The sequence below is a fragment of the Habropoda laboriosa genome, unplaced genomic scaffold (assembly GCF_001263275.1).
Source record: "Habropoda laboriosa isolate 0110345459 unplaced genomic scaffold, ASM126327v1 scaffold34, whole genome shotgun sequence".
Taxonomy (NCBI): domain Eukaryota; kingdom Metazoa; phylum Arthropoda; class Insecta; order Hymenoptera; family Apidae; genus Habropoda; species Habropoda laboriosa.
In genome coordinates this window covers 596425-622744 of record NW_017100142.1, presented here as the reverse complement: position 1 = coordinate 622744, position 26320 = coordinate 596425, and the positions used below count along the sequence as shown (strand labels likewise).

General features: G+C 39.1%; 7 protein-coding genes across 9 annotated transcripts in view; 4 read left to right on the top strand and 3 right to left on the bottom strand.

Moving 5' to 3' along the window:
- LOC108571802 (3-ketoacyl-CoA thiolase, mitochondrial) overlaps positions 1-1805 on the top strand; it is a 2449-nt gene extending 644 nt beyond the window's left edge. Inside the window, exons 2-8 of the mRNA XM_017933947.1 lie at positions 4-155; positions 248-379; positions 458-722; positions 816-991; positions 1080-1280; positions 1364-1518; positions 1599-1805. Coding sequence (XP_017789436.1) covers positions 4-155; positions 248-379; positions 458-722; positions 816-991; positions 1080-1280; positions 1364-1518; positions 1599-1683 — 1166 coding nt within the window. The 3' untranslated portion in view covers positions 1684-1805. The remainder of the gene's footprint in view (positions 1-3; positions 156-247; positions 380-457; positions 723-815; positions 992-1079; positions 1281-1363; positions 1519-1598) is intronic.
- Positions 1806-1924: 119 nt separating this feature from the next.
- Positions 1925-3570, bottom strand: LOC108571793 (odorant receptor 2a-like). The gene is made up of 6 exons (XM_017933935.1): positions 3523-3570; positions 2669-3210; positions 2464-2563; positions 2275-2382; positions 2051-2206; positions 1925-1981 (listed from the first exon to the last, which is right to left on the bottom strand). Exons 1-6 carry the CDS (start codon positions 3568-3570, stop codon positions 1925-1927), a joined length of 1011 nt encoding a protein of 336 aa, XP_017789424.1.
- A 1936-nt stretch (positions 3571-5506) lies between these two features.
- LOC108572836 (dihydropyrimidine dehydrogenase [NADP(+)]) lies at positions 5507-9993 on the top strand. The gene is made up of 16 exons (XM_017935158.1): positions 5507-5771; positions 5849-5959; positions 6040-6372; positions 6462-6770; positions 6851-7174; positions 7245-7455; positions 7548-7732; positions 7816-8031; positions 8095-8259; positions 8327-8479; positions 8553-8673; positions 8746-9008; positions 9092-9268; positions 9337-9561; positions 9634-9791; positions 9869-9993. The coding sequence occupies exons 1-16, from the start codon at positions 5727-5729 to the stop codon at positions 9939-9941; spliced, it is 3069 nt and encodes a 1022-aa protein (XP_017790647.1). The 5' UTR covers positions 5507-5726; the 3' UTR covers positions 9942-9993.
- On the bottom strand, positions 9806-10962 carry LOC108572869 (phospholipase A2-like). 3 transcript variants are annotated; one of them, XM_017935201.1, is made up of 5 exons: positions 10659-10962; positions 10438-10597; positions 10219-10371; positions 10031-10152; positions 9806-9876 (listed from the first exon to the last, which is right to left on the bottom strand). In XM_017935201.1, the coding sequence occupies exons 1-4, from the start codon at positions 10951-10953 to the stop codon at positions 10062-10064; spliced, it is 699 nt and encodes a 232-aa protein (XP_017790690.1). In that variant the 5' UTR covers positions 10954-10962; the 3' UTR covers positions 9806-9876; positions 10031-10061. The 3 variants fall into 3 exon arrangements, 2 of the variants coding, with proteins under 2 accessions (XP_017790690.1, XP_017790681.1); XM_017935192.1 differs by having other exon boundaries at positions 9807-9876; positions 10024-10152; XR_001891395.1 differs by having other exon boundaries at positions 9808-9876; positions 10011-10152.
- Positions 10963-11303: 341 nt separating this feature from the next.
- Positions 11304-13244, bottom strand: LOC108572858 (differentially expressed in FDCP 8 homolog). The gene is made up of 6 exons (XM_017935180.1): positions 13044-13244; positions 12683-12974; positions 12442-12612; positions 11930-12171; positions 11623-11858; positions 11304-11550 (listed from the first exon to the last, which is right to left on the bottom strand). The coding sequence occupies exons 1-6, from the start codon at positions 13242-13244 to the stop codon at positions 11304-11306; spliced, it is 1389 nt and encodes a 462-aa protein (XP_017790669.1).
- A 775-nt stretch (positions 13245-14019) lies between these two features.
- Positions 14020-16047, top strand: LOC108572847 (gastrulation defective protein 1 homolog). Its single transcript, XM_017935169.1, has one exon. The coding sequence runs from the start codon at positions 14071-14073 to the stop codon at positions 16045-16047; it is 1977 nt and encodes a 658-aa protein (XP_017790658.1). The 5' UTR covers positions 14020-14070.
- Positions 16048-16992: 945 nt separating this feature from the next.
- LOC108571784 (FK506-binding protein 5-like) lies at positions 16993-25429 on the top strand. The gene is given in 14 exon segments (XM_017933924.1): positions 16993-17186; positions 17975-18085; positions 18549-18700; positions 19444-19510; positions 19598-19833; positions 19943-20883; positions 21511-21662; positions 22927-23410; positions 23810-23823; positions 23825-24077; positions 24179-24237; positions 24622-24794; positions 25017-25179; positions 25269-25429. Coding segments are annotated over 13 exon segments (2850 nt in total). The 5' UTR covers positions 16993-17186; positions 17975-17986; the 3' UTR covers positions 25326-25429.
- Positions 25430-26320: the final 891 nt, after the last annotated feature.

Here is a 26320-nt window from a genome sequence, read left to right as displayed (position 1 = left end):
TAGCTGCAAAGCGAACCCCATTTGGTACAATGGGTGGTGTATTCACTAATAAAAGTGCAACTGATTTATCAATTGTTGCTGTAAAATCTGCTTTGCAATCTGCAAAATTGAATCCTGAAAAAATAGATAGTGTTGTGTTTGGACATGTATTACCTGTATGTATTGAAACAATCTTCATACTTATCAGTTATTTCTTAAAAAATTAAATGTATTTGTTTTTATAATATGTAAAATTATTATTTTATAGTTATCATCTGCTGATGGTGTATTCTTAGCACGTCATGTTGCATTGAAATCTGGTATTCCTTTGGAGAAGCCAGCTTTTTCAGTAAATAGATTATGTGGATCTGGATTTCAATCAATTATTAATGGTGCACAGGTATAGATTTAAATAAAATTTACTCTTAATAAATACTGTGCACACATGTAGGATAATTAACATAACTACTATTTTTAGAGTATCTTATCAGGAGAGTCTAAAATAGTTTTAACAGGTGGTGCAGAAAATATGAGTCAATCTCCTTTTGTTGTAAGAAATGTTCGATTTGGAACATTTTTAGGACAGAAGTACGATTTCGAGGATTCTTTGTGGCTTGGATTACTTGATACTCATTGTAATTTACCCATGGGAGCAACTGCAGAAAAGCTTGGATCTCAGTATGGTTTGAAAAGACAGGAGGTAGATGAATTTGCTTTAAGAAGTCAACAATTGTGGAAAGCTGGTAAATACCTGCTAATGTTATGCTTCATATTAATTAAAATAAATTATTATTAAACGAATAAAAGGTATTAAAATTGATCTTTAATTATTTCAGCCAATGATGCTGGTCGTTTCAAGGAAGAAATTGCACCTGTAACAGTAACTGTAAAAAGACAAGATGTTGTTGTTAATACAGATGAACATCCACGTCCTCAAACAACTATTCAAAGTTTAACTAAGTTAGCTCCTGTTTTCAAGAAGGATGGTTTAGTTACAGCTGGATCTGCATCTGTAAGTCGAGCTGCATCCTATTGAAATTAATTGTAAATACATCAACATTATATTCCATGTCCTTTGAACGTGCGATTTTACTCTATAGGGTATTTCTGATGGTGCAGCAGTTGTTATCTTAGCTAGCGAAGAAGCCGTAAAAACGGAAAGTCTTACACCACTGGCACGTTTGGTAGGATACAGTGTGGTAGGTGTAGAACCTAGTATTATGGGAATTGGACCATCTCCAGCTATCAAACAACTTCTTGAAATCACAAATAAAAATTTGAGCGATGTCGAACTTGTTGAGGTAAAATAATATTTCAAAAAATATTTGATTTAATCGTAAGTCTATAAGACACCATTCGCATTTTTTTTTCTTTTTTTCGTTAGATTAACGAAGCGTTCGGAGCTCAAACATTAGCATGTGCTAAGGATTTAGAACTGGATATTAATAAATTAAACGTGGATGGTGGAGCTATTGCTGTTGGACATCCATTGGGTGCATCTGGTAGTAGAATTACCGCACATTTAGTACACGAATTAAGGTAAGTTGATATTGAAGAAAGGATATATTAATGTATAGTTAGGATGAATCACTAACAAGAATTATATATCACTTTCACAGGAGACGAAATAGTGGAAAATTAGGAGTTGGTTCTGCTTGCATTGGTGGAGGTCAAGGAATAGCCGTGATGGTAGAAGTTCTTTAATCATATATGAATGATTATAATGATTATAAAACGTGATATGAAATACGAATTGTGCAATGAATACCGGAGAGATATGTGAGTTATAAAACGCGTATTTATATTTTTATATTTGTTATTTCGTATATCTGCATTTTTGCATGTCTATATTTTCTTATACTTACATAATTATACTATGTTTACTAATATTTATACAAATATAGTTATATTCTTATACCACAAATTTTTGTAATTAATAAAATGTTCAAGCGTTTGTAGAAGTTTTTAAAACGGTAAAAATGGAATACGATGTACGTAGAATCTAGAAAGTTACATTAATAAATTAAAGAAAATTTGAAGCACTATAAATTTATGTATACCATATACGTACTAGAACGAAATTCTCTAAAGATAATTCCATAATATTTCCAACAGTTAAAATAATAGGTCGTTGAGCTTTTGACATTACAACGAGCAAGGCTCGTTTAAAATCCTTGGTATTATGCCACCAATTATTCATATAAGCGGCAAAACATATATTCATGCTCTGAAAATGTGATTTTTAAACAGAAATCTTTTCTATCGATTAAGAAAGAATTCACGGTAATAACATACATGAAGATACAGTTCGTTCCCGTGCCAGCAATATATAAAGATTTGATATGTCATACAGCACATATGCATAAACATACCAAACAAATCGGATAGAACGTAATATTTCAGCTGTAAATGTAACACGAATAGAAAAACACAGTTGCATACATGGAGAAAAAGAAAAATTTCAAATTAATATGCAAGATATACCTGTGATATATTGTATGCAAGTAAACAAACGGTTATACAATTTACCAGCAGTTGAAAAAATATCACAGTACCGAATGTATCTTGAATCTTTCGTGCGAAACTGTAAATATCGAATAATAATTTATACATAAATTTGACGAATAAAAAGTGACGAATTTTCTTATTATCCTGTATTTTTACTCGAAAGAAAAGAAAAAAAACTTACTCGGATATCAGTCTACTATGTTCAATGCAAATTTTCAAATCCTCATACAATTGGTTGTAAGTTTTTGAAGTAGATTTATCGGCACTGATATCATCAGTCCTAGCAACAAATTCTTTCTCCGCTTCATAGTGTATCGAAGAGATGTTATAACTTAAGAGTGTCAATTGGCAACAAGCAGTTATTATAAAACCTGTTATAAAAGTATCTATTGCTACATTATTAATACAATTTACAGTGACACCCACGACTTGATGTAAAATAGTAAATTCATAAGCTGGCGAAATTGTTACATTATAAGGATACCATGCTTTTATCAATAAAAGTTGATACGTCCGTTTCATCAGATTTACAACTGCTGTGCATGACCAGAAGATTACAGCTATGATACCGAAGCTTTGATAAGTGATATGATGGAAAATTCCTTGCCAAGTGTAATACGTTACGATACGTTCGTATTTATCGTTATTGCGGATAAACAGTTTTCCCTCGGTTATATTTATAAGATCTTTGATACGTTTACGTCGTAGAACGATAACAATTACCTATTGGCAAACGTAAAGAAGAGCCTAATAAAATAAAATCCATCCAATTACCGACTATGAAAATAATTATCACACCGATCGTACAATTCTTTCTCATACATATTTCCTACTATACGTATTCAATGGAATCTGTTTTATCGTTCCACTCTGTACCTCCAATCACATTATCTTGCTATCTTATCTTCTTATATATAAAAAGAAAAAAAACATAAAACTATATGAAATCCGCATAGCGTTTAGTAAAATCGTTTAAAAGGGGATCTCGTAAACATAATACATACATATCAGAAATTACAATCGAATTATACGAACCTTCAGACAATATGAATAATTTGTCATAAAAATAGTTGCACCGGACATTATTTCGGCATAGTCTCCCCAATGTACACAAAGATACGCGAATTCGGTAACAAGAGTAAATGCCAATAAAATCACAAAACTGCTAATTCCATACAGATAATAGAGACGCTTATATTTCATCTGTCCAGGCCATATTCCCGCATAGTAAAATAATAACATACAATTTTTCAAATGTTTGTTAGGTTTGATCTTTTTCAATTTCGTTTGTTTTCCCGCAAACTCGTCCATTCTACCGTATCAAGTTCACTTAAAAGTTCACCAAGTTCTTTCGTCTCGGATGTTTATCTTTACACCAAGGATATTGAACTCCTATCAATTTGTCTTTTCTCTCAGTTTTATCATACGGTTGAAACATTTCAATTACAAAGATCTTCAATATTACAGAACGATTTTACCGCGACTTGTAATTTGATCGCGTGCCTCCTTGTGTTTCTCTTTAGTTAAACGTCGGGACGTACCGGAGGAGGGTCAATTTCATCGCGTCTATAATCATGTTCGATTACAGAGGATGCATCGTCGTTAATAATTAACAATAATCGATTAAACGCTATTTCCTAAACGAAGAGTTATAGTACAGTTTTACGTAGGAATTCTATACGATTGGACATCGTTCTTCTTACTTTCGTATCAAATTGTCTCAGATAACGACAGATTCCCTTAATCTGTCACTTCTAACCGAGTACGTGGGATAAAAAGAAAAAGTTAAGAGTCCACATATGGTATCGCAACAGCATGTATACAGGGTGTTCCGTTTAACATGGATTCGTTAACATCTTCATTACCTTTACCGATACGCAAAATTGTGTGAGAACAAAGTTGTTGGGTTTAGAACGAGGAATGTTGTGATCTGTGAATTTTTTGGCAAGGTCGTTTCCATTTCCCGATTTTCAAGGTCATCGTCATTTTTTTTGCAGATTAACGTGTGTTTTTTGTAATGCAATATTGTAGTGGACATCAAGACGAATTCAAAGGTGTACACAACATCACGACCTTGAAATGACCTTGAATGAGAAAAAATCACAATAATTCAAAAAAGAATTGGACAGTGAACATTCGGTGTTTTTTGGGCAAAATCTTTATTCTAACAAATGTTCAAAATGATTTCCATTTACTTCGAGGCATTTTCGAATAAGGTACATTTCAGTTACAATTTTATTTAAGAGAACTGTTGACACTTGTTAGAATTCTTTTTAGGCCGAAGATTCTCGGGTAAGTGCCGTGCCTCTTGACACAGTCCTCCTCCCGGAGAGGAAGAGGTATGTATCAACACGAAGGGTGTCCCGCACATTATGCAAGAAATGTATACTCTAAACGAAATGTTTCCTGATCGGTGGATAGGTCGCGGTTCAAGAATCTGTTGGCCAGTGTAGATCACCAGATCTAACTCCGCTCGATTTTTTCTTATGGGGACACGTGAAAAGACTAGCTTATAATGATATCCCAACCACAGCACATAGTAAAAGTTTTCTACTTCGTATTCGAAAATGCCTCGAAGTAAATGGAAATCATTTTGAACATTTGTTAGAATAAAGATTTTTCCCAAAAAACTCCGAATGTTCACTTTCCAATTCTTTTTTGAATTATTGTGATTTTTTCTCATTCAATGTCATTTCAAGGTCGTGGTGTTGTATACCTTTGAATTCGTCTTGATGTCCACTGCAATATTGCATTACAAAAAACACACGTTAATCTGCAGAAAAATGACGATGACCTTGAAAAATCGGGAATGGAAACGACCTTGACGAAAAATTCCTCGTTCTAAACCCAACAACTTTGTCCTCACATAATTTTGCGTATCGGTAAAGGTAATGAAGAATTTAACGAATCCATGTTAAACGGAACACCCTGTATAGATAAAATGTTTTGTGTTACAAAAAGGAATGCAGAAAACGGTGACGAATCAACGAAGCAAGTAAAAACACGTTCGCTGTTCCCTCTTGCGAGAGATATCGTGCATTACGTGTGACGCAATAGTTTTCAAGGAACGATACCCAATTTTTACTCTCGTATACAATAGTGTGTGCGAACAGTCAACTTCAAACGCTCTGCGCAATTTACGCACTGACTCGGAGTAAGTTGCTTCAGTTACCTGCGAGTTTTTCTTATTTATACTTTGGAAATTTCTCAAGTGCAATTTTAATATTAGTAACAAAGAAATGGCAGTTAGCGCAGTTCTAAGCAAAGATATACTCGATATCGAAGTGAGTATCTCTGTTGGTTTATCAACGAAAATATTCCACGCGTATTTGAATTCAACGATGCACAATTATTTTCACAGAATCTTCTAAGTTTAAATCCAAAGATTGAACCGTTCGCGAACCTCGTTCCTTCGGCGCACACCAAAGAGATCAAGAAGAAATGGAAGAGGAACATTAGCGAAAAATGCAGCGTAAGAAATACATAATTCAACGAAATATTAATATTCCGGTAAGATCGATGTATCGTCGTTACATTTCCCTGCCTTTGCAGAAATGCCCACCGTTGACGAACAATTTCGACGACATTAAACATACAACACTGAGCGAACGCGGTGCGCTAAAGGAAGCTGCGCGCTGTTTGAAATGCACAGACGCACCGTGCCAGAAATCCTGTCCAACTCAATTGGACGTTAAATCTTTTATCACTTCTATATCGAATAAAAATTACTACGGAGCGGCGAAAGCTATTTTATCGGACAATCCTCTCGGTCTGACATGCGGCATGGTTTGTCCGACGAGTGATCTTTGCGTGGGTGGATGCAATTTACAGGCATCGGAAGAAGGACCTATAAATATCGGTGGTCTTCAACAGTTTGCTACAAATGTATCGATCATTTTTCCAACTGATATTATTCACACACTATGCTAAAATATGACAGAATGACAAAGACGAAACAACCGTTTGTCCCGCAGATCTTCAAGCAAATGAACATACCTCAAACTAGAATTCCCGGACAAACCGTTCCACACGCCGATACAAAGATCGCTTTACTCGGCTGTGGACCAGCCTCTTTGTCCTGTGCGACGTTTCTCGCGCGTTTAGGCTACGACGACATCACGATTTTTGAGAAAGAAAATTACATCGGTGGTCTGAGCTCGTCGGAGATTCCTCAATACCGTTTACCATACGATGTGATCCATTTCGAGGTAGATCTCGTTAAAGATCTAGGGGTGAAGATCGAACTTGGTAGAGCGCTATCTGAAAATGATTTAACGATACAGGTCCTTGTCACGTATTAGACTTTTCTCCTTGGAGATCATTGAAAATACCACAAATGTTACATACGTCGAAATCTTTTTAGGGCCTTCGAAATTCTGGGTATAAAGCAATATTTTTGGGAATCGGCCTTCCAGAAGCAAAGACTATTCCAATATTTTCCAAGCTCACGGAGGAAATGGGTTTCTATACGTCCAAGAGTTTCTTACCAAGGGTAGCCAAAGGTAGCAAACCAGGAATGTGCGCGTGTAAGAATAACGAATTACCGTCTCTTAGAGGAAATGTTGTGGTTCTCGGTGCTGGAGACACAGCCTTCGATTGCGCCACTTCGGCGTTAAGGTGTGGCGCGAACAAAGTTTTCGTGGTTTTCAGAAAAGGTTTTACCAACGTTCGAGCGGTTCCTGAAGAAGTAATTATCATCTATGCACAACGAAATACCGTATCATTGTGGAAATTCTATTTTTCTACGCGTTTTACAGCTTAATCTAGCGAAAGAAGAAAAATGCGAGTTTATCCCTTTCCAATCACCGAAGCAAGTGATCACGCGAAATGGAAAAATAGTGGCCATAGAATTCTGTCGAACGGAGGAAAACGAGAACGGGGATTGGATAGAAGACGAAGATCAAATTTGCAGATTGAAGGCGAACTTTGTCATATCTGCTTTTGGATCTGGATTGCAAGATCCAAATGGTAATTAATCATCTCACCTAAGATGACAATCGGATTGCACATTTTTTTCTTCTTCTTATAGTAGAAATATCGATGATAATTTGATTTTCAAGTAAAGCGAGCCATGACGCCTGTTAAGATGAATAAATGGAACTTACCGGAAGTAGACCTAGAGACAATGAGTACTTCCGTGGCTGGAGTCTTCTGCGGAGGAGATCTCGCTGGTGTTGCTCAGACCACCGTTGAATCTGTAAATGATGGAAAGACAGCTGCTTGGTATATTCATAAATATATTCAGGTTAATTTTTCAAAGAATGCAGATTCAATTCGTCGAAATAATACCACTCGGGTGTTTCAAACGATTGTTTATTCGTTCGACAGAATTCTTACAATTTGCAAGTGCCTGAAGTTCCACAGTTGCCTAAATTTCACACTCCGATCGACGACGTCGATTTGTCGGTGGAGATGTGTAACATAAAATTCGAAAATCCTTTCGGTCTCGCCTCTGCACCACCAGTTACCTCCAGTGCTATGATCAGGCGTGGTTTCGAGGCAGGATGGAGCTTCGTTGTTACGAAAACATTCTCTCTGGACAAGGTAAATAAGTTATCTGTTGAATATCGGTGGGTGAAACAGTGGTTGAGAAGGTAATATTTTCAGGATCTTGTTACTAACGTGTCTCCAAGGATAATCAAAGGTACAACATCTCGATATAATTACGGCCCTGAACAAAGCAGTTTCTTGAACATCGAATTGATATCCGAAAAGACAGAAGCTTATTGGTGTAACAGTATTACCGAATTAAAGCGGGACTTTCCAACAAAGGTTTGAACACAATATGCAAGACTTCCAACGATTTTGAACGATCCTAAAAATGCACAATGGTCTTCAGATTATTATTGCCAGCATAATGTGTTCGTACAATAAGGAAGACTGGACGGAACTTGCTCAAAAAGCGGAGAAAGCTGGTGCCGATGCTCTGGAATTGAATTTATCTTGTCCTCATGGAATGGGAGAGTCTGGAATGGGTTTAGCTTGTGGACAGGTATATCTCTTGTACTATTAAATCGTCTACCGACACTCGATCGGCAATTATCGTAATTTTGTTCACTTGCGAGGATCCCGAATTGGTAAGAAATATTTCAAAGTGGCTTCGGGAAGCTGTGAAGATACCATTTTTCGTGAAATTAACACCGAACATCACAGATATCGTGTCGATAGCCAAGGCAGCGTACGAAGGTATTTTTCACAATAAACAAATACACGTACAAGTGAAATGATGATAATTAAACGAACGATTGTTTGCAACAGGTCAGGCTGACGGTGTGTCTGCCATAAATACGGTACAAGGTTTAATGGGATTGCACGCGGATGCAACTCCGTGGCCAGCTGTTGGTATTAAGAAGGGTACAACTTATGGAGGTGTGTCGGGAAATGCAACGAGGCCGCAAGCTTTACGAGCTGTATCGTCAATTTCGAAAAAACTTCCCGGATTTCCTATACTTGGAATCGGTGGTATCGATTCAGCGGAAGTTGCTCTTCAGTTTCTACACTGCGGTGCAACAATTGTACAGGTGAATCGATACGTTCAAAATTTCTTCTGAATCAATTTTCTGCAGTGGTACTTCTATTTAAGATATTCTTACACGACCCGTAGGTTTGCAGTGCTGTACAGAATCAAGATTTCACTCTGATCGACGACTACGTCACAGGTCTGAAAACTTTGCTATACTTGAAGAGTTTGAAACAAGTGAAAGATTGGGATGGACAAAGTCCACCGACGTTTAAACACCAAAAAGGAAAACCAGTTTCTTTGCAACACGCTCTTGGAAAAGTACAATTTTTCGTGAAAATTAAACGATACTATTGATATATCTATATTACAGCCTGGCGGTGTTTCAGAATATACCATATTTTGGAGAATATCAAAAGCTGCGAGAACAAAAGATAGCCGAAATTAAAGCTAATTCGAACCCGCTCGACGAACCCGTCCAAGTAACGAGACCTGCTCCAAAACCGATATCACATGTACCAACAATAAAAGATGTTATCGGTAAAGCTGTGAATTATATTGGAACGTTCAAGGAATTGAACAGCAAAGAACAAGTGGTAGCGCTGATAGACGATGTACGTTTGAATAAATTCTTTGGTAATTTATTTGAATTAGCTTTATTAATGATAAATAATTTAATGTATTAGGATATGTGTATAAATTGTGGAAAATGTTACATGGCTTGCGCCGATTCTGGCTATCAAGCAATCAAATTTGATTTTCAAACTCACATTCCAACGGTGACAGATGATTGTACGGGTTGTACCATTTGCCTTTCAGTGTGCCCTATTATCGATTGCATTACGTAAGTTTTTCTTTTGTGTCTGTTAAGTTAGAATTATCGAACAACGATCTTTTAACAAATTTTATATAATTTTTTAGTATGGTACCTAAAACGATACCTCATGTTATTAAGAGAGGAATAGCGCCGAAAGGAATGACCGAATTGTCATAGAAAGAGCATGATAAGTATTATTGTATACATTTCATTCTAATGAAATATTCATAGAAATAAATAAATTACAATTAAGATTTACTGTGTACATGTGTTCGATTATTCGATCGATGAAAAATTTTAAAAATCCGGATTATCGAACCACTGCATTATCTCTGGCAATGTAACGTTGTAAATGTATTGGTCACATTTGTCGTGTGTAAATCGGCGCCTGAAATTCCATTGAAATTTAATGTGAAAATTTTCTACAAAATATTGAAATACGGTGTAAAAGTACCCTGTGTATTTTCTGCAGCCTTGAATAGGATAATACGTCTGAAAACACTGGGGTCTTAAAATATTGAAATATGTTTTCCCAATGTTAAAAGCTACGATATTACTGGCTTCTTTTAGACATCGATAAAATTCGCTGTCACAATCACACGACGATCTGTAAGTACAACGAGTATATTATTTCTCTTGAATTAACGGTGAGGTAAAAGTATCGATGAATTACCTAGTGAATATACCATTGTTTACAAGGCCATCCCGTTTTTCTTCCGTTAAGATAGTATCTGAACAAGAATCGTGCTGTCTGCAACAAACATCCGTTGTTTCAAACAGACCGAGATCTTTTTCGTTGGGAGATATGTTCCCATCGCCGCACCAATATGTTCCTAAGATGGACATTATTAATTCATTCCTTCGTATTACTAAATATTAATTAGCACCGCTTACCTGGAAATATTGCTTTAATTTTCGATTTCAACGGGTTCAAGAAATCACCAATTCTTTTTCTCACCTTTCCAGTTGTATTTCTCTTAGGTAGAATGTTAGGCGTTAGGTCTCTCAATATATCTTTAATTGCTACAATTCTTTGTTTAACAGCTTGTTCAGATTTTATCAGCGTTTGAATTGATTTTTCCACTGCACCCACGTAAGTTTCTGTTACCGTTTCTGAATTCGAATAATCACATTTTCCAAATTCCACGGCCGAAAGGCCAATTATGGCAAACAACAAAAGTATCCGCATCGTACACTTTATGACATTTCTATGTTTAAGAAGCAACGATTGGAGAATACGTAATAAAACATTTCCGTGCTTCGATTTGTTTACAATTTGTCTATGACCTTTCCACTACGTAAAACTAAAGGTCTTAAACGAGAGTTTGAATAGAATTAATTGTTATATAATGCTGTGGCATTTACTGTTTGAACTATTGACTGAAAAAAAGTGGAATATGAGGATGTTATTAAAATTTTTTGTTTTTATTTTATAAAATGATTGCACGAAACATAATACATATGTACAAATTAGAATTCAGAATTATATTCGGCGAATAAACACGACAGACCGTAAGATGATCGAATTGCGTTTAACGTTTATGTCGTATCGCTCGGCGAATCACTCGTATTCAATCCATCTTCTGTTATACAATCGTCTGTGTCCGTATTCTGTTGATCTTGCAAGGCACGTCGCTTTTTAAGCCTCAAGCATCGTGGACAACAGCAATTTCGTTTAGACCAACAGGCACGATGATGAACAGCCGAACATTGGTGGCAACTAATAGAATTTGTCTCCCATGGATATATAATTTCACCATTACCGCACATTTCGCATAAGTGACCTCTGTACATTAATTAAAATTCGTTGATATACCTGTAAAATAATTGAGAACGTTCCTTATTCCTTACACTTTACCTTGCTTTACATAATTGACATTTTTCTGTGATATGAATGTGCATAGTATCGTATGCGGCATGAATTTCCTCTAACAGCGTCCCGTTATTAAGATCGATGAGATCTTTAATGGAATAATTTCCCGAACTTTCTATCATATGAGTGCGTATTCCAATTTTCCATGGTAACCCTTGATTATTAGCATCAGGGCACAGAACTAAATAACGTTTCATCATTTGCATCTGCTCCCGCATTTTCTGTTCATCATTAACTTTCAGTTCACGAGATAATTTTGTTTTTCTTAATTAAGCGGTACACTATCTTTTACCTTTACTAAGCATAGATCTGGAACTAAAGTAAATAATTTTGGATTTAAGTCTTCGAGTAATAGGACCGAACGATCTTCTAAGTGTGTTAAAAGTTGTGCCGCGACGCGAGACACGAGTCGTGGCTCCATGTCCCAATTTCTGATTACTCTTGCTGGAATTACCATTGCGGTATTCCAATGGCATCTTTGGCAATAATACAATCCGCTGTAGTCGCAGAGTCGCGGCTCGATCCACGCTGATTCTATATGTATGAATAAAATTTTTCAAACAGATACGTATGCATAAGTAAAATTAATTTTTCATTGCAACTCATATTTTTTAAAATTTTCCTTATATATTATGTTACCTGTACTTTTAAAAGGTGTGCCAAAGCAAGATAATCCTTTTGAGAAAGCTTGTAACGATAAAAATAATTTATCTACATTGCAACAAATAGTAGCTTTTGTTTTTGTTTTTTAATTTGATACTATTCTATCTACAACACTATATATTTATTAACAAATGTACTTACTAAATGTTATTGCCACTTTGCACTCAGCACATCTGTATCCTTGATTTGCTAAACCCTGTTCAGGACAAATATCCTTTGTGTAAGTATAACCACCTGCTTCACTAGCAACTACATGAACACATACTCTATGTATATTACTTAAACATTTCCAATGGCAACAAAATTTGCAATCTATAAAAATAAAAATTAAGTGTTAAAAATTTGCAGAAAAATAGTCATTTGTAATGTACAAAAGTCTTACCACTACACATATACCACGATTGAAGCATAGTCCAAATAGCTTCACTGCAATGATCACAATATGCAGGTCCATAAGTTGCTACATAATATTTTTGTGGTATTAAATGATGACCTAAAATCACTTGGGTTTCAGGCAAGTTTTCTGCTGAAGTTTCTCTCAATTCTTGGACTCTCAGGCGTAATTCAATTAAACGTCTAACAAGCCATTTTCTTTCATCTGAGCATTCTGCACTTTCTAATACCATTTGCTTACATTTTTGTACCATTTCTTTTAGCTCTTCTTCACAAGTAGCCTAGAGAATGAAGGACGATGAAGTGGGACAAAAATTTTTATCATGCAGATTCACAAATTTATGTCATACCTTAGATAATGAAAGCAAATTCTCTACTGATTTTAAACTAAAAGGTATGACTGATTTACTCTCTGAACTGTCATCTGCTTCTCCTGTCATATATTCAAATGATGAGGAAGGTGTTGATGCAGTTCCAGAGCTGTCAGTTCTCATCTTTGGTTCATGATTACAATCATGTATTTCATTTGTATTACTTTTTACATCAACCATGTTTATTGAATCTTATTGTAATGATTTGAGTTGTTATTTATTTTTTTATTTGAGCATTATATTTGGTTAGAGTCAGATAGCCAGTGGTTTTATATTTGATATTTTGCTCTTTTAAATATTTAAATTGCTATAAATGGCAGCAGCCTCCAATTATTAGATGAAGATATTGTATAAAAACATTACAGTAGATACCTATTTAAAATTGTAAAATAAAAATAAAAATTGCATACTTATCTTTTCATACAACGTTCGAACTAATACTTACGTGAAATAACATCACGGTTAAATCACTAAGCACTTTATATTAAACGTAATTTAATATTAAAATAAATTCGGAATTCTTCTAACATGCTGATACGGCACTATTACGTTTTAACACATTCATTACTAGAAAAATATATGTAAGTAGGTCTCATGATAAATTTGAGAACTACTGACATCTGTCAACGCAACGTCACACGCGTGTGTTTACCACACAAAGTAAGAGAAAAAGAGAGAGTATCGTACGTTTTTATTTACCTCTAAAAATGACGAATCATAATTAAAAAGTCATCCTTTTCCCAATAAAATATATTTGCAATGTGTTCATAAATATAAAGGCATATAATTGTGTTAATTGTTTCGCTGATATATTAATTCGAGAAAAAAAAGGAGAATGAATGAAGAGACATAACCTTGATCTATGATTGATCTCCAGTATTTATTTTACTTATTTGTGTCATTCACTATAAACCGATAGATAATAAACTTTGCGCCAAAGAGTTATATCAAGGTTATAACCTTCGGTAAAATTGGTAAAAGTTTAAATAGAGAAACACCTCAAGATATGGAAACTGTAAGTTCTGGATTTGGTACATTTGGTAAAAAGTCAGTGGAGGTTAATGTGACAAAAATGAATGAGATTAAACCTGAAGATGAAGAGGAAACTCAAAATTTGAAAGAAATAATGGGCATTACAGGCTTTGGTAAAAAAGCTAAATCTTTTGATGTACAAGAGATGATGGAGAATATTACAAAAACTATAAAGAGTAATAAAATATCTGCTGAAAAAATAAAGCTTAACGAAGAAGAATATACAACTCAAAGAGCTATTGAGCAAGCCCCAAAAGGAGACAGTAAAGATAGTGATTCTGATAATGATGGAAATGATAATAATAGTGAGAATGATGATGATGATGATGATGATGATGATGATGATGATGATGATGATGATGATGATTTTATTGGACCTCCAATACCTTCTGATCTGCAGAACTCGACAAGCATAGAAAATACAAGAAAAGTAAAGGATAAAGATGATAGTGATGAGGATGAGGAGGAATCTGAGACAGAAGAAGTACAGTTAAAAGATAAAGTTCCATGCACCCATGAGGTGACAATGACGCATGGAACAAAAGCAGTGACTGCAATTGCAGCAGATCCTTCTGGAGCAAGATTGGCTTCAGGTTCTATTGATTATGATGTCTGTTTCTGGGATTTTGCTGGTATGGATTCATCAATGAGAAGTTTCAGAACTTTACAACCTTGTGAAAACCATCCAATTAAATGTTTGCAATACTCAATGACTGGTGATGTTATATTAGTTATATCAGGTTCAGCACAAGCAAAAGTTTTAGATAGAGATGGTTTTGAAAAATGTGAAACTGTGAAAGGTGATCAATACATAACAGATATGGCACGTACAAAAGGGCATACAGCAGGCTTAAACAGTGGCTGTTGGCATCCATTTACAAAGGAAGAATATCTGACTTGTTCACAAGATAGTACATGTAGAATATGGATTTTGTACAGACCTCGTGCACATAAATATTTAATAAAGTGTAGAGCACAGAATGGAGTTAAAACTATACCAACTACATGTGGTTACAGTAGAGAGGGCAATGTAGTGGCTTGTGGTTGTATAGATGGTTCTATACAAATGTGGGATCATAGGAAAAACTTTGTCAATCCGTCTCTAATTCAGAGAAATGCACATACACAGGGTGCTGAAATATCAAGCTTAAGTTTCTCTTATCTTGGACAAATGCTTGCAACCAGGAGTTGTGACGATACATTAAAGCTTTGGGATTTAAGAGCATTTAAGACACCTGTCTTTGAAGCTAAAAATTTATATTCCCGATACGACACAACCGATTGTATGTTTAATCCAGATGATTCAATTGTTATAACAGGAGAATCTTTAAGTAAAGGACAAAACACGGGCAGAATTCTGTTCTACGATACTAAAACTTTTGATATAGTCAATCAAATAAGCGTAACAAATTCTCATGTCATTAAAACATTATGGCATCCGAAATTAAATCAAATATTCGTTGGCTGCGGAAACGGGATAGTCAAAGTATATTACGACTCAAAGAAGAGTTTGAGAGGTGCAAAATTATGCGTTGTAAAAACGCATCTAAAACAGAAACACATTGAAGTAATGTCTACTCAACAAATAATCACACCACATGCACTTCCATTGTTCAGACAAGATAGGCCTAAATCGGTTCGCAAGCAAATGGAGAAGGATCGTTTGGATCCGGTTAAATCGAGAAGGCCAGATTTGCCAATTACCTCTGGACAAGGTGGAAGAGTTGCCTCTTCTGGAGGAACTCTTAGCTCTTATGTAATTCGAAATTTGGGACTTAGCAAGAGGATAGAAGATGATCAAGATCCGCGAGAAGCTATTCTAAAGTACGCCAAGGTAGCAGAGGAAAATCCGTACTGGATTGCTCCAGCATATAAGAAGACACAACCGCAAACGATATTCCAAACGGACGAGCAAGATGGGGCACCGAACGCGAAGAAGCAAAAGACTTAAAGACTATATATTCTTTTGTATAAACTCTCATGTTATTGTACAATGTCTGACAATGAAAGCTGTTTATGTATAGAAAGTATAAATGTATTAGTTAATAAAATAAGTTATACTAAAAAGAAAGAAACTGTTTGTCGAAAGTTTTGGCGGGAATGAGGAGCACTGACTGGGCGCATCGACTCTTCTCCAATTAATATTACGAATATTACTTTCTCTACTATTCAGAGATTACTATCTCTGTGTATAATTCGATCTTCGTATAAATTCGACAAGGATGAAATTTGCAGTAAAATATCTCGTATATTCGTACCTTTTTCTCGCGACAATTTTCAATCAAAATGGAGGGGGTTGGACTGCGTAAAAGACTCGAAACTGGTACTCGTCATAAATCTTCTATATTTCCATATACACTTACGTACAACATAATCTTAAACGAAACACACAGACTCACATACGCATATCTATTTACATTGCTATCACAGCACAATAAAAATGACGAAGAAATTTATTAACAATTTTGTAGGCGAAAAGTACACATAGAGGAAGTACGCGCGCGCATTCTCATGCGAAGAACTGAATTCAAATCGGTACGTTGATAGATGGCGGGAGCCGCGTAACGATAGTTTGAATCGATTCGCGGCACACCAGATTCTGGCGGGAAATTACGAAAACTGTTCAAAGTCCCTTAACCCCTATCAGCGGTAGAGAAGACAGGCGATTAGTCGACGAAGAAGTAACAGCGTGAGCGAACTGCTCCGTAGGACGACGAGGAAATCGAGGACCCGAATCTAAATAAATCGATCAGTAAATAGATCGAGCCTGCTTCCTACTGTTTTGCGATTGGGTAGCAAGGGGACCAGGGGACGGGAGGCTGAGGGGAGAAGAGGCCGTGTATTTGTGGCGTTCAAGTCAGGCAGCTACGATCGGCTTCTGGCAAACTTTATCGTGACACCGTTTTGTGCGTGTTCAAGAGTTGCTCGGGTTCGTTCGATCGGTTCTTCCGCGGTATCGACCGGTCCCGGTTGTGATGGTCGCGCGCTTCAGTCCCATGAATCCAGTGATATAGTAATTTCCTCGGTGTGCATTTACCCGTGCATCGTGGGCCGCAACGTTCCTGTGACGATTCCACGCGCAACTCACTGGCAAGTAACCGCGAATCATTGAGTAAATTCTCAGCCACCGCTAGACTATATTCGTTTCGGCCGACGCCGCGGCCACTTCCGCGTACATACTACGAATTCCTCTCGGTTCCCGTCGCGTTCCAAACTCCCTGTTTCGTTGCTTTTGCTTATCTTTTATTTATCGAAAAGCGTACCTTCGATTCGATTTACTCGCGGTGATAAATTAGACACGTCCGGAAATCGATTATCGTCGTATGAAAAGAAAAAATATCGATCACCCACCCATTTGCTGTCATCGTCTCTTTTATTTTAATTTGACATTACGTAACAGGGCTGAAGTTTATGAAAATGTATCATCTATACTTTTGTCACGTATGCATGCCTGCACGTTGTATTTTTTTCAACCAACTAATCCTTTTTCTTTTTTTAAGTTCGTATAACGATATCGCACGAGAGAGAATGTCAATGTCAAAATTGATATTAGTTGCAGTGATTTTCTTTGCTTTTCCGTTAATAACAGAGAAATTGATCCATCGAGGTGATTTGTGTGCAGATGCGATGTTCCGTCAAGATCGTTCGAGATTTGAATGCGAACGATTGAGAACGACTCTGCGCATTTAGTAAGATCGGCGGAACGACACGAGGAAATTCAAGCTCGTGTACTAATTCCGTTTGTTTCCTATTATATAATCGGTTGAACCGACACGGAAATCGCTTTCGAGACTAATTTCACCGATGACGATGACGTTACCGTTTGGAACATCGAAAGTTGATCGAGCCTAACATGATCGCGAACGTATAAATTTCAGATGTAGAACAACATGGCTATCAACATAAAATTCACGAAATTCGACAATACACCATGGGGATTTCGATTGGCAGGTGGAAGCGATTTTCCACAGCCACTGACTGTCATCAGAGTAAGTACTTTATACTATTATTACAGTGTTGGTATTGCGTAAATTCAATGCACGTGTAATTATATACATATACATATATATATATATATAAAAATACATGAGTAAAGAGAGAATAATCTACGATTAAAATTGTTTACGAATGATTCAGAAGTCCAAAATACACATTTTAAATGCAGGCTTTGAGCTTTTATTGCAAATAATGTCTATACGATCGAATGCACCGATGTATAAAGGGTTGCATACATGCAGGAAGGCATCTTCGAAAATGTCGGTACGGTAGAACGAGCGTATCAATTTCTGCATTATCGATCGAATGCAATTCCAATTGTTAGTTGCAGCAATATCCATAATAGAAACTGGTTTAACGACGATTTCTCATTGTGTAAAATAACAAGAAATAGCAAAGTTCGAGTTAAAATTTGTATTGGATAAGAAATGAAATCGATTTAGAAATATTTCCTAGGTCACGGAGGGAAGCCTCGCAGAATGCATGGGCTTAAAGGTCGGCGACGTGGTGCTGAGACTAAACGACGAACCCATCAGTAGCTTAACCCATGGTCAGGCACATGAAGAATTAATGCGAGCAGGAAATAATTTTGTTCTGGGTGTACACAGGTAAGTACCACCTCGGCGAAACGACAAAGGGAACCAAACCAGATCGTCCAACAGAGAATACTTTCACTTCTCTGTTTCACATCGGAAGTTAGATCCGCGAGTTAGCCGTGAAAACAATTCGATATCAATGTCAACGACACGCTGTTGCATCGTTGCATCGAATCGACCCGTTTCGAGGGCAAGCTTAACTTGAACTAGTTTTAACTGTAAGAATTTTATTTCGAGATACATCGTGATTCACGACGGGGGAGGATGAAGAATCTTCGGATCCGCTGGAATTTACAGTCACCGCTGAGTGTAATTTATCAAAAGAGATATTTGGTAAATCTATTGGAGGGGGCAGAGGGGGGAAAAGCGAAGAGGGAGAATTCGTGAAAATCACGGTAACCGCGCGGCGTGTGTCCCTGTACGCGTCCGTCCCGTGCATTATACTCGTAATAACGCGACGCGGCCAGAATATCCCGGCGTACGGGCAACGTGTGGTAACGAATTGCAACACTTATAAATAGGTGACCCAGAATGAAATCTGTTTATCATTGGTTGGCGATTTTATTGCTGGCATTTACACCGCACACATTTGTTCCACGATCCCTCATTACCCTTTCGCGCGTGAACCGGCTCGCAGCACTAGGCATCGAAAACCGAGTGAAAATCCGTTGCTCGTGTTCCAATTCCCGCTGCTCGCGGAAAAGTGTGAAAATTCTGTAGGAAACACCGTTAATCGTTAAACGACTGTTGCGCAGAGGAGAAGATTCCCTCAGGGCTGTGGAGGCACTGTCTGACGAGAACATCGTTCCATACAAGATACCTGTAGGTACCTTTTAACCAATCGAAAAGAAAAAAACATCACGTTGGTTTTTTCTATAATCACGTAAAGACAGTAGGATCGTTTGTCAGCTCGCAGATTTACCGCCTGTCTTCCCAGAGCAAATCTTGAAGGAGGAAACGGTGATCGAGCGGCGCGAGATCATTTGCGAAATAAAGGAGGAGGCCAAGACAGAAGTGGAAGCTCTCCCGGACAAGCCTAAAGACGCCAACAGCGAGATCGTGCCGAATCAGAATCTCACGGACGACGAGATCGCGCAGCTGATCCTCGAAGAGGAGGAACTTTTGAACGACAAAGGCGTTCTAGGGTATACCATTTATCCTTATTCTTCTTTTTCTCTATCTCACTTCTATATACACATATATACATATATGCATACATATATATATACACATATATATATATATATGTTACAGGGTGAATTTCAATAAACTAAGACCCCGTGCGACTGTGTTGAAACAGTCTAAAGTGATCGAGGAGCTGCAGAATATCGCGACAGCGGAGCCTCCTCAGGTTGAACAGTTGAAACGCACCTCTGTGTTTCTGCAGAAACCGCAGAGACCGATACCAGAGCCGAAAAAGAAACAGGAGGAGCAAGAAGAGAGCGAAGTCGAGTCGTACAAAGTCGTGATAAAGAAGCAGAAAAAGAGGAGCGTGACCGACCGGCTACTGGAGAGGGGCCTGCTGAAGCCTGAGGGCGCGAGCACACCGGAACCCCCTACTCCCGAGGTAAAGATGGAAAGTAACGACGAAATGGGGACGAAAATCGAGGAAGATTCATTGATCGTTTCGTCAATGCCGCTCGGTGATAGTTCATCCTCGCAAGAACCGACCGCCACCATGTGTCCTTCCGTGGTCTCCCCTCCGTGTCTCGAGCCTTCGATTGACATCTGTCAGACCGAATCCTCTCTCGATATCATCGAGCTCGATACTCCTACGAGCGTCGTTGAGTCTAACGTTGCACCGTTACAGTTGTCGAAACGCAGGGAGAATCTAGCTTTAGCTCGTCGCGGGCAGAACAAGCGCAAGTTCAAGGGCTTCTACACCAGGGCTCATTACTTCCGTCGGTGTATATTCGGGAGGAAAGGCCACGGTGACGTTAAGAAAACGGTTAAGGTAGTAAAACCGTCGTTCGGGGAATACTTGGAGGAGAACGAGGCTTGCGACGACTGCTGCACGCAATCGAGCATCGTGGAGCAACAGCCTCAAGAATCTGCGTCACGTCGCGGTAGCGTGGAGAAATCCTCGAAATCCAGGATCAAAGGTCGTTACCTCGAGACGTACTTGAAGCGGGAGGATAATTGGATGAGGCGTATGGTCGACGGGCTGTTCGACAAGCCCGATAGCTTTTCTTCGAGTAAATTATTCGATAGGCTGTTATCGAACAGAGAGATCTCGTGGAGAAGGACCCGGTACGCGGAGAAAATTCTCGTTCGAAGCGTGGAATTCGTCGCTGTTCGCCTTCGTTCCGATATCCTCAAGCATTTCGGCCTAGGATATTCTACCGTGTCGAGGTCGAAAATCGGTAAACGATTCTATTTCAAGGGTCGTTATTTCCAACGTATCTTCTCTCGTAATTTCGTTCGTCTGATAAACTGTATCAAGGATACGGTGTGCACGAAGAAGCAAGGGATCAGAGACGGAAGGAGGAGTTCGACGATGATTAAGATGAAAGGTCGCTACTTGGAGACGTATCTCGAGGAGAATGCGTTCTTTTTCGATCTGCGCGATCTTCGTCATCCTTTCTCTCCGATCGTCGTTTCGTCCAAGAAGAAATTCTTCGGGCGGACTCGTTACGTCGAGCGTATCCTTAAAAAGCACTTCGAGTCTCTTGGCTTAATCATAAACTACATTCGCTGCCAGGTCCTCCAAGGTATTTCCGATTCTTCCGTAGTTATTCCAGGCTGCACGTCCTTGAACTCGCGCCAAAACGACGTTTCGAAGGAGGACGATGTCCTCTCTAATTTCATCCGTTCGTCCAAAGATTTTATCTCGACGGAGGTTTTCCATCGAGGTAGCAGACGATTGTCGAGATCGTGCAGGGCTAGCGTATCCGCGGGCTCCTCCAATTTCTCCAGTATTTTGAAAAGTTTCTTCGTCAGTTGGCTGCCGTTGAGATTCTCGAGAGAGTCGACGGTGAGCGAGAAGAAAATCGTCCAAGACGTTGACCGTGATCGTCGTAGATTGTCTTTCGTGCCTACGATATTGTACGAGGGTCTGACGAATCGTATAGGCGTAGATTTTACAAGATTGGTGGCGTACGCGTTCGTACCTTGTACCTCGATCATCTTGTTGTATATGTACAAATAGTGATTCGTACAGAGAAAAAGTCATTACACGGTGTGTTGTCCAAGTATGATCATTTGCAGACGGTACCATTAATGATTACGATTATGTTTAGATTTAAAACGACATCACTTGTTCTAGGACATCCCTAACAGACGCTAGATCATCATGGACCATATGTAAACGTATAAAAAAACAAAAAAGAAAAAAACAAAAAAAAAACAAAATGAAACAGTGTTCGTCGTTCGTAAAGTGTGTGTTGTATCTTCTGTCCAGTTTAACTGTAACATGTTTCTCGTGACTAGAGGTAGAAATTGTACTTGTTCCAGGACCGTGCAGTCAGAGAGAATGAAAGTTTATCTATCGCGAAGAATCGTTACCCGATGGTAATGATTTTTGTTTTATGAAAAAGAAAACAGAAAAAATAACACTTTTCGATATGTTTCGATTACGTCTTGCACGGTCCTGCGAGTACACCCGCACGTCGGATTCATTGGTTACTTATAGTCTAATAGTGTAGAATTAAAAAAAAAGCAAGAGAAACGACATTTTGAGATCTCGCGTTATCATGAACGCGCAGATCGATGCATGTAATATGTCTACATATATCTAGTTTATCTCATTGTCAATGTACTCATGATGGATTGTCGAGAAAAAAAATAAGTACATTAGAAATAAAAAGCATATATCTGGATGCACCCAATGCTGAAATCTCGATAACCCTTTACTGTCAAAAAAAAAAAAAAAGAAAAGAAAAAAACTAACGAAGGCAGTTGGGACGATGATTACTCCCAAAAAATCCTCTCCGTTCTCCGGATACGATAAACGAGTACTAATCATTCACCGTAACGAACGTAAGGTACTCGTAACGTTAACGACCGATCAGAGATGCATACGCAACTGACGAATAATTGAAAAATTCACTGGAAAAGGTCAGTTTAAAAAAGCACTCTCACATGGTAAACGATAAGAGGAAATTAAAGTGCACAGTAGAAAAAAAGAACGTTTCGTATGCATTTTAAACCCACTTCTTTGCACGACAGACTAGACAAACGTTCGCACTTTTCCCTGTTCCCCAAAATCCTGTACTCTGTAGCTTCTTGTCTGAATTCAGGCGACACCATCGGCGACTCCGGAGCCCTATCGATCGGATCAGGAGTCGCGTCCAGAGTCGAAGGCCGAATCGAAACCGGAGGAGAGCGAGACCGAGGAGCAGCAAGAACCGGAAGAGGCAACACGGTGCAACAAGGAGGAGGAGCAGGAGGAGAAGAACGAGGGTGTTCGCGAGGAGGACACTCGTGAGAAGCAGCAGCAAACGACACGGGAGAGCGTTCTGAGCGAGATCGAGAAAGAGATGGCGGACGTGGCGGCGAAGGTCGATAAAGCGAAGATCAGAGAGCTGGTGAGCACGGAGATCAACCTGGAGAAGCAGCTGGAGAACGTGCAACGACAGCTGCTCACGTTGAAGCAACTACCAACCGAGATCGAGAGTCACCTGAGAATCGTCTCCGAGCAACTGCAGAAGATCATGGAGTTGAGCGGCGTCCAAAACGGCGTTCAAAACGGCGCCACCGCAGCGAACGACGAGGCTCGCCGAGGTAGGCTCGCTTGCTAACATTACACATTTTCCCTATTCCTCGCGGGATAAAAGCCTCGATCGGTATCTCGTACGCTCTCGTCGCGAGCCTACGCATATTTTCAAATTTCACGTGTCCACGGGGGCTTTTTGAAGCGATGCCAAGCATCAGGAACGCGTTCGTTTTCGTTGCGAAACCGAGCCAGACTGCCTTCGATTCGACGCGCTAAGTGTTCGCGTTTCTCTCGCATGACTCGAGATTCTTTCAGCATTGCCGTAGGTCTAGAATTGTGCTCTATGACGTTGAGTAGAAAAGGGGGAGGGATGATCTTAACCCATTAACTGGCAGCATTCCTCCAATTTGTAATTGTCAAACGACCAGTCTCTAAATAAACGATTGAAATATCGATCGCTTCCTCAGAGGCAGAAGAAGTTTGAAGAACACGAAGAACTGGAGGTGACGGAAGAACACGATGTGACGGAGTACACGGAGGAGATGTCGTATTCGGCGCTTTCCGACGAGCATACGCGAATAATCCAACCCAGCGAGGAAGAAGAGGGAGAAACTGAGACACAAGAACTGGAGGGAACTCTGTCGGTGAAGAGCGAAGAGGGATGCAGGGTGAAAAAATTCGTCGTCTCGTACGAGACGAAGGTTTTGAAATCTCCAAGTCCTGCACCTTCTCAGGGTAAATATTCCGTAGAATCTTTTATATCCAAGTTTCTCATCGATCGATATTTAAAGAAACGTCAAAGAACCATAACGGAAACGATGCGATATGTATTATAGGAAGTTACGAACCAGACCCAAATCTATCGGCAAAAGATCAAGTTATTCAGGAGTTGCAGGTATTCCAGTGAACGATAGGGAATGTAGAAATTGAACGTACACTATGTTTTTTTCTGTTACTCCTGTTTCTGTGTACCCTGATGTATTATATTATGCATCGAAGAATGCGCATCCCTCGTCTGAAATGTTTCTAATATGTTTCTCGAGTCGAAAGTTTAATAGCCTGCACTTGGAAAATACCGATTTGTAATTACCCCCTGGAAGTGAAGTCCTTAAAACTTCGCGAAGTCCAAGTGATTCGTGTCACGCACATTCCTCGGTGGTCTCAGCGGGAAGCACGCGAATTCCTCCCCGTAACCCCCTGTGTCAAGAACATTCATGGCTCGTGAAGAAACATTAATTCCGATGGCCATGGAATGACGTTTTATGCACACCTTTTGCAGGAGAGAGTGAAGCAACGAGGGAGGAAACGTTCGCAAGATCTCTGGCCCCAGGCTAAGCAGGTCGAACTTACACTCGGCCGCAGATGGAGGTGTCCGAATGATTTCTTCAATGATGAAATGATCGCCGAGGTTTTATCTTCCCAGGCGGAAGTAATTCGAGGCAGAGCCCTAGGGTGAGTCTCTTCCTTCTTCTTCCTTTTTTTCTTTTTTCTTACCGATCGGTAAATGAATTTGCATTCTCACAACAATGATTTAACAACGCGGTAGAAACCGCCTTCGAGGAGTTGTTTTTAATATCGAAAGTAACAGCGGGGAGAGTACGGGTAGGATACCAGTCGCGTGATTAATTACCCGATAGCGAACTATTAGTAATCTTGATGATTTATGGACGGCAGGGTAAACTTCAAGAAGTACGAGAAGACGGCTCTACCAAACTACGATCACTTGATGAACTCGAGCGTCTATAAGATGATTCATAAGATGGACCGCGAACCGAAGCGAGGAATTCCAGCTAGGCCTGCCAAAGTGAACGCCGCGGAGGACATAATCGAGAGAGTCGTGAGTATCCGATACGATCTGAAGAATCTTTAAAAGGAAAAAGCTTCTCTCAGCTGAATCTCACCCATTCATGTCCACTCTCGTTTCAGAAATCCCCAGCGTTGAGCGTCGCGGATGACAGGAGCACTCGAAGCATCAGCCATTGAATCCACGAGACATTAATGAAGAAAGAAAGGAATTCGAAAGGAGAGAGAAAGAGAGGACGATGAATGAAGAGCAATCGAACGCGACTTGTCGGCGTAAAAAAAGCAGGAGAAAAGAAATGATATATGAATACGTGCGCTGCGATTGAGAGTATCAAGCGTAAAGTTAATCATTAAGTACGTGTGCGTGTCGTATACTATACATTTGTCCAAGTACAAGCATTGTCAAGCGTTAATAAAAGGATTGATTCTTTTTCGTAAAACGTTGTTATCTTCTTTCTCGTCTATCCTTACCACGTCTCGTAATACGTCGCGGATCGTGTTAACCCAGACTGGCGCGTGTAACAGTTTGAAAAAAAAAGGAGTAGCAGAATTGTGCAGCAAAGAAATGGTAGAACTAAAGGCAAAGTGATGTTTCATCGTGTTGATCACAGCCGGATCGTTCGAAATGGAACGACCGGCGAGTGACAGACGCGGTTTACGCAAGATCCTTTCGCGGAATCGGATATCCGAGGACAAGTCCAGGCTCGCGGATGAGTCGCGCATACTTTCACCTTTCCGGAGTTTCCGACTCTCTTCCCGAGCGTGTCCCGCATGCGTACGGGAGGCTGAGTCACTTCTGCCGTGGCCAACGAACGTTCCTTCTCTCCCTCTTTCACCGTGGCTGCTCGGTGGTCGTCTCATGCTTAGGGTCCGAGAACGTGACGTCGGTCCCGAGCAATTTATGTAAAGCATTCTAGGCATGATTCACGAACTAGTTCGCGCCCTCGTGACCGCCACCGGCGCAGAAAATGCAGCCAGTCTCGCGACTGCACACGAAAATCCAGGTGAATCCATGTACATCCCGATGCATCTCGTATCTAGTCTACTTATCGTTTCTTATCCACTCAAGTATACGATCGATACGCAAGTTCCCTGGACTGAAACTGATATAATACTGTTATGATTTCTAGCCGCAATAATGCCCCAACGTTTCTCCTTTCAACGAACCATCCTTC

Excerpts from the sequence above, each read along its gene's own strand:
- LOC108572836 (XM_017935158.1), top strand. The coding sequence starts at position 5,727 with ATGGCAGTTAGCGCAGTTCTAAGCAAAGATATACTCGATATCGAA. Across the intron at positions 5,772-5,848 it reads AAGATATACTCGATATCGAA|AATCTTCTAAGTTTAAATCC; the intron begins GTGAGTATCTCT and ends TTATTTTCACAG. Across the intron at positions 8,480-8,552 it reads TGGGTTTAGCTTGTGGACAG|GATCCCGAATTGGTAAGAAA; the intron begins GTATATCTCTTG and ends TTCACTTGCGAG.
- LOC108572858 (XM_017935180.1), bottom strand. The coding sequence starts at position 13,244 with ATGGTTGATGTAAAAAGTAATACAAATGAAATACATGATTGTAATCAT. Across the intron at positions 12,975-13,043 it reads ATTTGCTTTCATTATCTAAG|GCTACTTGTGAAGAAGAGCT; the intron begins GTATGACATAAA and ends TTCATTCTCTAG. Across the intron at positions 12,613-12,682 it reads ATCGTGGTATATGTGTAGTG|ATTGCAAATTTTGTTGCCAT; the intron begins GTAAGACTTTTG and ends TTATTTTTATAG.
- LOC108571793 (XM_017933935.1), bottom strand. The coding sequence starts at position 3,570 with ATGTCCGGTGCAACTATTTTTATGACAAATTATTCATATTGTCTGAAG. Across the intron at positions 3,211-3,522 it reads ATTATTCATATTGTCTGAAG|GTAATTGTTATCGTTCTACG; the intron begins GTTCGTATAATT and ends GTTTGCCAATAG. Across the intron at positions 2,383-2,463 it reads TTGCATACAATATATCACAG|CTGAAATATTACGTTCTATC; the intron begins GTATATCTTGCA and ends TTACATTTACAG.
- LOC108572869 (XM_017935201.1), bottom strand. The coding sequence starts at position 10,953 with ATGCGGATACTTTTGTTGTTTGCCATAATTGGCCTTTCGGCCGTGGAA. Across the intron at positions 10,598-10,658 it reads AATTAAAGCAATATTTCCAG|GAACATATTGGTGCGGCGAT; the intron begins GTAAGCGGTGCT and ends TGTCCATCTTAG. Across the intron at positions 10,372-10,437 it reads AACAATGGTATATTCACTAG|ATCGTCGTGTGATTGTGACA; the intron begins GTAATTCATCGA and ends TTGTACTTACAG.
- LOC108572847 (XM_017935169.1), top strand. The coding sequence starts at position 14,071 with ATGGAAACTGTAAGTTCTGGATTTGGTACATTTGGTAAAAAGTCAGTG.